General features: G+C 35.6%; 1 protein-coding gene across 1 annotated transcript; it reads left to right on the top strand.

Annotated features, from left to right (window-relative positions):
• The first annotated feature begins 3291 nt into the window (after positions 1-3291).
• Positions 3292-9922, top strand: SPP1 (secreted phosphoprotein 1). The gene is made up of 7 exons (XM_027853409.1): positions 3292-3299; positions 3871-3956; positions 4072-4113; positions 5589-5669; positions 6466-6507; positions 7480-7740; positions 9081-9922. The coding sequence occupies exons 2-7, from the start codon at positions 3903-3905 to the stop codon at positions 9543-9545; spliced, it is 945 nt and encodes a 314-aa protein (XP_027709210.1). The 5' UTR covers positions 3292-3299; positions 3871-3902; the 3' UTR covers positions 9546-9922.
• The last annotated feature ends 2207 nt before the right edge of the window (positions 9923-12129 follow it).

The raw sequence follows: 12129 nt of genomic DNA, 5'->3' as shown, positions 1-12129 counted from the left end.
TTGGGGTCATGGTTCCAAATGTCATCTATAGTTTTATATTGCCCTGGGGACCACCATGTTTCCAGTAATAAGAAATGCATATAGGGTATAGGACAGCCCATGGCTGTTTGCATTGCCTATTAATGGCCTGCTGTGGTTGTATCTCCTATCGAAAGTTGCAGAGAAGGTGCTGACTTGCAGAGGTTTCCTCACTAGAAAAACAATTAAAATCATAGAGCCAATCCCTGTTCTTATCTTTAATATGTTTATGCTGTAGACAGGAAAATCCAATTCAAGGTTATGTGTCCAAAACACACTCTCTATTTCCACAACTGCAAAGCAGCCCCCAAAATTCCTTAACCATAAATTCATGAGGTTTTATTCTCTGTAGAATCTCAGAACCAATATCATTTTTTGGTATCAAGAAAGATGGCAGGGCCCACCAGACTCAACTTATGGATACTCAAGGCATTGCATGGAGAAGAGAAAAAACTTTTGTCTAGACATTTTCATTCCTTCCTACTGCTTTCTTGTTGAGGAAAGTTTTCTTCAGTAAGCACGAGGGGAAGGTGGCATACATTAACTAATTTTGATCTTGTCCTTAATCACATGAATGTGTATCCTTTCTAAAAAGAAATTCAGTAGAAACAGATCATTGCTATCTGCTTGAAAGATCATTTTTTGAAACACTGCCATCTTGTGGAACTTTATAGATATGCCCAAGAAACTCATAGGTGGGGTCACATGGTTCAGTCTAGGAAAGCTATGTTGCACAAATTTATTCCTACTACAATTTTGTATGAAATCATAGCAGAGGGTACAGAGTAAACTGCAATGAGAATTGTAACTATGCAATGCTTTTTAGAATATATTAATTTACTCCATAGAATTCATAACATGTCAGGCCCATGTAGGTAATACTTTTAAGAAATAAGCTAATTAAAAAGGTAGCAGTAAGAGAGATATTTCACGAATTTATTTTAACACTTGACAATTTACAAGCATTTATAAAACATATATTATTAGAACATGTATATTTAAGTCACTATGGACAACAAACCTAACACAATTAACTCATTTGGAATTGCACCCAATTTTTTTTTTCTTTCTTCCTAGTTCTTAAAAAAAAAAATCTGTGGGTTTTTCCATTACCATTGGGAATAAAGTCTGAACATCTAGAAGGCTGGGGGTTTTGTGACTATTTTAAACAGTGCTTGGCATGATTTCAAGTCAAAAAGGAACTGACCTGTGAAAATTCTAATAAAGAGGCCCATTCATCTTTTATCTCATTTGGCACATAATCCTTTCAACAATTCTGTGAGGTAAATTTCACAACTGGGAAAGTAAGACTGAAGCTAAGTGACCTCAAATGACAATGAAATACTGTAGCTGGAAACGAAATTCTGAAACTTCCTTATCTCCATATAAATTGTATCTCTAGCCTGTTCTCTCACATATGCATTTTTTAAAGCCTTCAAATCTTTAGATACATGAGTTTTTTTTTTATAAAGGCTCACAAATTAATTAAATTAACATCTATATAAATTGTGGAACAAAGATGAGGGGCAGAAAAGGCTGGATGGGAACTCATGAGGCACAGTGAGTGCTCAAAGGACTGCATCAAATGAAATAGTATTTGTAAAAGAGCTCAGCACTTAGTAGGTGTTCTATAAATGCTTATTTCTTCCCTCCCTTCTCCTCTGGACTCAGAGGACTTGGAATCAAATCCCACCTTGTAAGCTTAAGATGTGTATGATCTGAGAAAGTCACTTAACTCCCATGGGCCTTAACAGTCTCATCTGTTATATGGGTGGATTGGATTAGGTACATCAGAGGTTCCTTTGATCTACGATTTAATTCCTAAGCATGATTCAGAATCTGTTTCAATTTTTTTGTATATGTAATATTCCTGTTGTTTAAGATGTACAAACCTTAAATATGGGACTCATTCTGGAGATGAACAGTGCCAAAAGATAATGTCACAATTTCCTCCCAAAGCAAAATCTTATAGAAATGTAGATCTTTATTTTAGCAATATCCAGAGTAGGCTATTTTTTATGACAAGAAATAAGATTTCCCAGTGATATTACCAAGTAAGCCTTGACAATTCGTATTGTTTCAACAATGCAACAAAAGTGCTATCTCCCTCAAAATTGTTAGGTTCAAGAATATAGTATACATATACATATATACATGCATATATACACATACACACATGTGTGTATATGTAGTATGTATATGTAGTATGTGTATGTGTACATATGTGTACGCGTGCGTGCATGCATGTGTGCATGCATTATTGTTTGTGTGCACATATACATGTGTGGATATATGTGTGTGCATAAAACATATGCATGTATTATTGTCAAGTTAGTGTTTATCTTAGAGTATAGAATGGCTCTTAAGCAATACAGAATAGACAAAGTTGTGAGCTCTTGATACATCTGTCCAATTTCACTGTTCTGAGACATTGTCCATAATAAGAGCTTGTGTTCATGTGTGTTCATATTGTGTTCAAAGCCTCCACTGTGTAAGGTAGAATGTGCTAATGGATAGTACTACTATTTTATTAGGAAACTGAGGCTGAGATAAGTTTAGTGACTCACTGCTGTAACTAAGTAGCAGAATCAGGATTCAATCCCAAATCTTCGAACTCCAAGCCCAGGGCCTTTTTTCCTACTTAAACGTGGGTCAGAGGAGGTTAAGAGCCTTGCTCAAGGTGATGCAGGTAGTAAGTAGAAAAGCCAGTACTGGAAACCAGATCTCCTGACTCTAATTTAACCCACTTTCTACTTTCTGATTTCAAGCTTTCACTTACTCTGAAAGAAACAAAAATTCATTCATCTTACTTATCATTCATTGCTGGCTTATTATCATGAAATACTATGTTGTCCCAATACCTAAGTTGTAAACTAAACATTTCCAGAAACTAGTCTTCTTTGCTTTTATATTGTTTATTTTACATACACCTACCCTTGAGTCTCCTATATAATGATGTGTTAAACCCTCAGAGGAAACTGCTAGGAAATAACAGAGTATGTAAGTAGTGTTTTAACTATAGGCTAGTTTGTATTTGCTTTATAAAACCACAAAACCAGAAGGAAAGTGTGGGAGAAGGTGGGCTGAACAGTGGCACAAACCTCATGACATTTTTCTCCACCTCACCGTGATTGGCTGGGAGGATCTGGGACAGCATTTAAATTCTAGGAGGTCAGAACAAGTGAACGGTCTGAAGAGGACAGGAAGGAGCATCTGGACTTGAAGAGGACCTGAACAGTCTTCTTGCTAACTGCAACCTTCTGGCTGAAACTCCAGCTCAGGTAATTAGATTTTTACTTTGTTTATTTTACCACTTTGATTCTTGAAATTTCCACTTGGATGATTAGATGAAGCTATTCTAAATATATGGGTTATTTTTCTCCTACAAAAGCTCATCGTATTTTAAAACTAGGCTAAAAAAATCTGAATAGTTTTTTTAATTTAATTATGTTATTTTTAAACTGCAAGCTGAAAAGATTATAAGAACAAATTCAATTTTTTGTCTGGCTTCTCTTCTACCTGGAGAAAGATATGTACTATATATATAGTTGGCATTTGGATCCCATTTATGTTGTTTAAATTATTATCTAGTGATATCAAATAAGAATAAGTCTAGAGTAGAGAATTAGAACTATTATAGAATTATAAAATGTACCGATGCTTTTCAGTATTGGATGACTCAGTTTTTTAAGTTCCTTTTGACTGTCAGGAATGGAGAAAAGTAGTGGCATAGGGTTTTAGAACTCCTTTTCAGATTTCAACTCAAAAGAGCAAATTTAAAAAAAAAAATGTTAATGGAAAGGAAAGAGCCTCCAGAAAATGGAATCACTGTGTTTAAATTGGTATTTTAAGGTACTATTGCAAAGACTGAGGAAGAATCCACCATGAGGACCACAGTGATTTGCTTCTGTTTACTTGGCATGGTCTCTGCGTTGCCTGTAAGTAAATATCACACTTCAATTACATTACTAATTCTGAATGAATTATGTAGATTCTGCCTGTGCTAGAAATAAATTCATACTGTAATCTCTTTTCATCCTTCTTCCTTCAAAGGTGAAGCAGCAGATCAATTCTGGTAGCTCAGAAGAAAAGCCGGTGAGTCTCCTTTAAAAATCTTTTTGTTAACTTCACTTTTGCCAACTTTTACAAAATCCACTGTGCAGAATATTTGTTACAATTATACCTGCTCACAAAATGGCAATATAGACTTTTTCCTATTAATCTGGGCTTATGAATTCATGGGCATTTACTTTTACGAAATCTGCTTTGGGCCTAGCACTGCATCAGTACTGTTGGATACAGAATAAGGATAAAATATAGTCATATCCATTACCATATTACAGTCAAAACCTGGCTGAGGAGTTTACCATCTGTTTAAGAATACATTGTTTTTCCTTTGTGAAGTTAAAACTCGGCCTTTTTAAAAGCAAATAGTTCTCCAGATCACAATGATTCATGAATCCTTTCTGTTTAAGCATGCCCTTTTGTGAACTGAGGTGTTGTTTTATAAGTAGTTCAGTCCGTTCTTTGACCTCCCTAATAGAAAGAAGAGTATAAAAATGCATTTCTGACGTTAGTCTGTAAGATTAGACGTATGGACAAAAGCACAGACAATACCTCCTTAGATGTTTGCTACTGAGTCCATTGTCCAAGGAAAGCGTATTTATGTCATGTCTGTTGTGCTTGTCAGCTGATTTCAAATCACATTTTCCAAATAAAGAAGGCATCAGACCAAATCATATACATTCTACTATTGGTCTGATAGAACCTTAATTGCACCTGATCTCCTAGATAAAACTGTGTCCAACGCAAACAGGCATTGCCTCTGGGAACTAACCCTATAGAATACAAAGTAAAATTCCAGATAGAGCAGGGGCCAAAATTGAGTTATCTGGGATCACTGCAATTCTTGCTTAATGAAGGAATCAGCAGAATTTTTGACATGTTGCTTTTTCTTTATTGATTCGTGAGTGCAAAATGTCTTGTCATCATAATGAATAGGAAAATTAGCATTTTTAGAGAAGATAATCCTCTGTTCTAGCCAGAGAAGGTTATCATTTCCAAAAAAGCATAAAATAAGGCAAGGAGACACCTTGATCAGAACAAGAGGTCAGAGATCAACACAAATTCAAAGCAGTAACTAGTACCTGGGTGTTGGGAATGATATTCAGGATGTGAATGAACAAATTCAAAGCTTTTCATTCTGTTGTCACCACCACCACCATCCCTAACATAATCATTGTAATTTTCCATATAAATGTTGGGCACAGAGCAAATGTAATTTCACTGACATATTTGGTAACCTGGAGAGTACACAGTTATTTAAGGTTATCTCTGCCTTTAGTTGAACTTTGCCAGAAGAGTCAGTGAATTGGAATATTTAGCAAAGAGGCAGCTATTACCAAAAAATACATATCCTGAAGGAAAGATAGAAAGTAACAGGATTCTTAGATAATTATGTCTTTATTCTTATGCATTTCATATTACTAAAGCTCCCTAATTCACAGAACATCGCTTGTAGGTACATATGCTTCTCTTTTAATAATGATAGACATGTATTTTTTTGATAGCTTTACAGCAAACACCCAGACTTTGTGGCAACATGGCTGAATGCTGACCCTTCCCAGAAGCAAACATTATTAGCCACACAGGTATTTTAAAACTTTTTTTGATTAAACATATAATTCAAGTGTTTATTTCTGTGTATAAATATATAAATAAACATACGTATCTACTCATCATCCCAACTAATCAATCTACAGATACTTATGTGCCATACTTTCTCTATGCCAAACACTGCACTAAGTTTAGGGGATACAAAGAAAAAGCAAATATAGTCCCTGTCCTCAATGAACTTACATCTTAACAGAGGACAAAATATGCATGTAAAGAACTATATTATAGATAGATAGTTAAAGATAAAGATATATGTGTATAGATAGATGGATATAGATATATGTAGATAGATAAATGTATGTGTAGATAGATATACGTGTGTAGATAGGTAGATATACATGTGCAGACAGATAAAGATATATACATGTGTGTAGATAAAGATACATATAACATATACATGTGTGTAGATAGATAAATAAAGAACAGATACAAAATAATCTCAGAAGGGAAGGTACCACTGTGCATAGTGTTTGAGTATATTAAACCAGTGGTTTTATTCCTGCTTATACTTCCTCAATGCAATAAGGTCCAGACTACTTAGCAGTCTTTATTGGTAGATGGAGTTTCCTTACTTGGAATCCTCCGTATCAATGAAATCACAGGTCTAATTTTTTTTAAAAAACCGTATTGTATGTGGATAAATTATATGGATGTCCTGCTGTGTTATGTTATACGAGATGTATCATGCTCATGTTGATGAACAAAGATTTTCATTTGAATGCCAAAGTCAGAAAGAGATAATCTACTCATTTTGTCCTTGTTCCTTTTTAGAATTCAATGTCCTCGGAAGAAAGTAGAGAAGACTTACAAGAGGTTAGTTCTCACCTTCGAGACTTTTCCTAACACAGGGAATTCAACAGGTGTAAAAAAAAATGTGTAAAACTTCTTTCTCCTAATAAGACTGGACTAGATCCTCTACTTGTGATAATCCACTGAAGAATTCCTCCCAGACTTATTTGTTAAGAACTTGGTAAATCTTAAAGTACTATATAAATTGGAGCTGTTTGTATTATTACAAGGGATTTATGCCAGAGTTGGCATCAAAGAACATCATAAAGCTCAGTGTTCAGACAGCCATAATTCAAAAGTGCATTTCAAACTTGACCAGGAAAATCAAATCACATAATTCCAAAGGAATTAACATATCTTCTATCTATTTAGTCCTAGAAGAAAGATTTGTTAATATCAGGCTTAAAAACTTTGTTTGATGTACTAGGAATAAGCATGATCTCATGTTCATCAAGTGACAAATTAATGCCTTTGAACAATAACCAAATTAATATTTTTGTCTATATTGTATTTTCATTTCCAATTTGATTGTCTATAAAATAGCTGCTGCCTTCATTAGGGCTATTAGCATGTCAAAGCAATGTTTGAGTCAAATGATACAATTATGTCATTGATCACAATGACATATTAACTTTTTTTTAATAACCATCATTTTGATGTGCTAGGAGTTCCTGATGAGGAAGCTAAACAAGCCATTGGAATGAGAACAGAAGTGTCAATACAAATGCATAGCTATACCTTTTCTTGGTTATGGATATTAACTGGTTGATCAAGGTGATGGTTAGAAACGGGGAATATATTTACACATGTATTCAGTTAAATTTCAGTTATCCAAACTAATAAGTAGTAGTGTGGCAAAATACTTTATTTACAAAATTTGCAAAACGAGGGGTATTTTGGGAAGATGATATTTTGTGCTGTGAATTTTCAGACAGAGTTTTAACAGCTAACATTTATGTAGATATTGAAATTAAAAAAAAACTCTCTTGATTTTAGACACTCCCAAGAAACTCTGACGAAAGCCCAGATGATATCGATGATGATGACAATGAATATGGAGATGAGGGGCATAAAAGCACTGATTCTGATGATTCTGATGAATCGGATGAGGTGGTCACTGATTTTCCTACTGATACCCCAGCAACATCAAGTTTTCTACCTGATGGACCAACGAGAGGTGCTAATGATGGCAGAGGAGATAGTGTGGCCTACGGACTGAGATCAAAAGTGAAGGCACCCTACCGATCATCAGAACAGGTAAATTCTCTTGACAAAAATTCTAGATGGTTATGAAAAAGCATCCCCTTTAAGAAATAAGAAATGAATGAAAGCAATATTCAATATAAAAACTATTATTTAAAATGCTTTATTTAGTGCTTTTGGAAAATCCACATAATGTTCTATACTTTTCCTTCTCTAACACTGCACTTTTTACTTAAAAATCACAGTCTCAAACCCCTTATTCCATCTAGACTTTCTTGGGTGAAAAAGTCTCTAGAGCATGGCAATCATACCCTCCCCCAAAAAGAAGAAGAAAGCTTAAGTTCAAAAAAGTCTAAAAATAGAATAGCTATGCTAACGTATATTTTGGCTAAAATTAATCAACTTCCAAGTTAAGCTACGCAGAAAGTTAAAAAAAATAGTTTACACTGCTTCTCTTCACACTCTAAATGATCTAGTCGAACTGGCCTCATTGCTGTCCTTCACATACAACAGTCCTTCACCCATCTCTGTGTCATCATACAGTTTCCTTCATACAGCCTCCAGTGGCAGAAATTCACTGCCTCTTGAATTCTATCTCTTGAAATCCTCAGTTTCCCTTGAAGCTCAGTGCCACTTTCTACATGAAGCTTTTCTGATTCCCCAAGTACATCCCTCCCCTTGCACATAATTTTGTATTTCTTTTGTATATACTTACATGTGGGTCTGTTGTCTCCTCTGATGACATGTGAGGTCTTTGAGGGCAAGTATTTATTATGCACTTACTGTGTGCCAAGATATAGTGCTAAGAGCTGGGAATACAAATACAAGAAGAAAGAAAGACAGTCCCTGCCCTCAAAGAGCTTGCATTATAACAGGGAAAAGTAACACGTAAAGGGGGGCTGAAGAAAGAGCGGGGAGAGGAAGCTACCCATGTAGGGGCACGCTAGAGGAGTTCCCTAGAGTCAGAAGTGGAGCCTGGAGAGGTATGAAAACATGACTGGCCTGGGAGCTTTCCTTAAAATGGAAGTTCTGGAAGGAAGCAGCCAATCAGAGGAAGGGGCTGCAGGAGCCATGTGTATTACCAATATGAGAAGTAGCAGGACTTCCAGCATTAGGAGGCTAATGTGGTATGGTAGAGAAAGTCCAGAGAGTCAGAAGAGGAGGAACTATTTTATTTTTGTTTTTCTATCCTGGGTGATTGTTTTTAGCCCATATTAGACTATTGATTGATAGATTCATACACAGGTATACTTTAAGATCTTTCTGAGGCACAAAAATTCACTGAAGAAAATAGCTCTTAAAAAGTAGAATTGGCCAAATGGGAAAGGAGGTACAAAAGCTCACTGAAGAAAATAACTCCTTGAGATCTTCTTTCTTTGTTGTTTTTGACACAGGTACATGATGTTACAGAAGAGGATCTTACATCCCAAGTGGAAAGCTATGAGTCTGAAAAGGCACACAAGGTATTCCCTCTCTCACAAAACCTTGCTAAGGTTTCTGCTTGGAACAGCAATGGCAAGGAGAGTAATGAAGCCAGCCACCCAGATGAATACAGTGTAGAAACCCAGAGTCATGAGCAATTGAAAAGCTATCGACTTGAACGGAATAGCTATGACAGCCAGCAGCAAGGTGACTCACATGGTAGTCAGGAAAATGACAAAGTCAGCCAAGAATTTCACAGTCCAGAAGTTGACAAAGACAGCCAAGAATTTCGCAAACTACAAGTCAACAAAATCAGCCAAGAATTTCGAAGCCAAGAAGTCCACCTAGCCAATGACCCTGAGAGTGCTGAAAATGCTAAGCATCTGAAGCTTCACTCTTCCCATGAAGCTGATAGTGCATCTTCTGAAGTCCATTAATGGGGAAGGGGGGAACCTTAACTGTGCTTTTAGAAAAGGACAGAAAAATAAAAGTATTGCAGTATGGCTGGGGGAAGAGAGAGGAGAACAGCTAATACTTATTTCTAAGCTTTCTGGGTAAATACATCTGTATGTGCATTTGGAAACATAATGGGTTTGATTTCTAGCTGTAGTTAAGTGATAACCACCGGTTAATGAAAGTTTGTAGTTTTCATTTCCATTTCTTAGCTGAAAAGGATATTAGTGCTTATTTTTCTGTTTTGAAGAGAATATATAAAGGCAGAAGAAATTGTTTTATGCATATATCAGTGAACTATTACCTTTATGATACTGTACATTTTGGGTTTTTTTAATCAGTGTATATTTTGTTGTGATTTTATTTTAAATAAAATGTTAGAAAAAATCCTCGGGTAAAGTGAGAGCAAAGACTTCTTTCATGTATTGCATGTGCTTAATGAAGATTGATTCCACAAACATTTACTGAGCCCTGCTATGTGCCCAACATAGACAAAAATGAAACATCCCCTCTTCTCAAGGAGCAAACATTCTATTAGGGGAAAACAATATGTACATAGAAAATTAGTTACAAAATAAATACAAAAAAAGTTCCAGGTTAATATGAAGGGTAGTCTGTTAATAATGCATGAGTGAGAAATAGAAGAAAAGAATTGGATAAAGAAACCAAACTGGTAGTAGGGACATAGTTGGATGAGTAAGAGAGAAAGTGAAATGTAGCTTCAATCTAGGCAGCCTACAACTGACTCTCATGGATTTTGAGTAGAGCCACAATATAGTAGATTGTCAAGATTACTGTACCTTTTACAGTAGCAATGGTAATATTGATTTGATGTTCAATCCCTGAACAAGATGAGGAAAATGGTCAGAGGGAGGGAAGAGGTAGGGAAAGCCCATCCATAGGATAGAGCAGAAGACAAGTCCCTGGTTCTGCCCATGGGTCAATGAAGTCCTGGTTGTATTAAATCCTACAGTTCTTCAGCAGGTAATATAAGTATTATATAATTAGAACTTCTACTTGTAACATGTAGCAACTTTTATTTTTGTAATTTTTCATTTTTATTTATTAATTTTTACCTTTAAAAATGCTTTCACAAATATTATGTCATTTGAGCCTCAAAACTACCTTGCAAAATAGGAAGAGCAGATATCCTTTTATAAACGAGGAAACTTTAGAGTAGTGTGGTGTAATGGGAAGAACACTGGATTTTGGATCCAGAGGTCCTATGTTTGAATCTTTGCTCTGCTGCTTACTAACAGTCCCTTTGGTCAAGTTACTTAATCTTTCCGAGACTCAGTTTCCTCATCTGGAAGATGACGAGTTTTACTAAATGATCTTAAAATCCTTATAAATTTAAATATTAGAGATAGAGAACAGCTAAAAGATTTGGGGCAGCTAGGTGGCATAGGGGATAGAAAACTGTGCCTGGAGTCAGGAAGACCTGAATTCAAATCCAACCTCAGACACTAATAGCTGTCTGACCTTGAGCAAGTCACTTAATCTCTGTTTGCTACAGTTTCCTCAACTATAAAATGGGGAGAGTAACAGTTCCTAGGGTTGTTGTGAGGATCAAGAGATAATATTTGTAAAGTGCTTAGCATAATGTTTGGCACATAGTTGGTGGTATGCAACTACTCATTCCCCACTTTCCCAAGTACTCAAGTTGTTTAATATAAGGTAAGAATAAAAATCAAGTCGGCCAAGATAAGAGAACTTATCAAGATGCTCAAAATTCTCCCCAGTGTACAACATTTCTCTAACTTAACTTCCTTTTTTTTTCAGTGTCAACAATTATCATGTAATGAATAACTTCTCTTGGCTTTATTAACAGGACAGTTTTTAGAGGTAAAGCAGTAAATTATTGACCTAGTACAGGTATATCTGCTCCTCTTCTCCCTCCCCGCATTTCACCCAATAACATGATTTTGAGTCATAGGAAGGTTGAAAAATGAGCAATTGATATGTCGACCTATCTTATCTCTTACTACAAAAACTATCATGATTTCCCACTGCTCCCTCCACTTTTTAATCCTTAATTTTCTCTACATCTTCTAGTCATACTCTAATGTTTCCTATGAAGTAGCAATGGTCCCCTTAGGGACTCATGCAACAGGAAGGCTACTACTGAAGTCTGTCCTAAGATCAGCCTCAGTCTTTGCTCCTTACAAGCATTGCTAAAAAGAATACTGTCCACAAAATGATAAAGAGTGAAATGAGCAGAACCTCTAAGAGAACTTGTACACAGTAACAGCAATATTCTTCTAAGAACAACTTTGAACAACTAAGTTATTTTGAGTATTACAAAATCTCAAATCAACTACAAAGGACCTATGAAGGAAGATGCTATCCATCTCCAGAGAAATAACTGAAAAATAGATACATAGTATAGTTCTATGCATATATGTGTACATATACATATATAAATATACATATACATATACATTTGTGTCTAATGGTAGCCTTCTTTAAGGCATGGTGGGGAGAAAGGGAAGAAAAAATTAAAAAGGCACAGCAGAGAACAAAAGAAAACCTAGAAGGAACCACAGAAAAGCAGAGTAGCTTTGAAAA

The sequence above is a fragment of the Vombatus ursinus genome, unplaced genomic scaffold, assembly GCF_900497805.2.
Source record: "Vombatus ursinus unplaced genomic scaffold, bare-nosed wombat genome assembly UNPS02009975.1, whole genome shotgun sequence".
Lineage (NCBI taxonomy): Eukaryota > Metazoa > Chordata > Mammalia > Diprotodontia > Vombatidae > Vombatus > Vombatus ursinus.
Note: the sequence above shows the minus strand (reverse complement) of the source record. Positions and strands in the feature narration are given on the sequence as shown.

Coding starts and splice junctions, on each gene's coding strand:
- SPP1 (XM_027853409.1), top strand. CDS start 3,903: ATGAGGACCACAGTGATTTGCTTCTGTTTACTTGGCATGGTCTCTGCG. Junction 5,670..6,465: donor AAACATTATTAGCCACACAG/GTATTTTAAAAC, acceptor GTTCCTTTTTAG/AATTCAATGTCCTCGGAAGA. Junction 7,741..9,080: donor CCTACCGATCATCAGAACAG/GTAAATTCTCTT, acceptor TTTTTGACACAG/GTACATGATGTTACAGAAGA.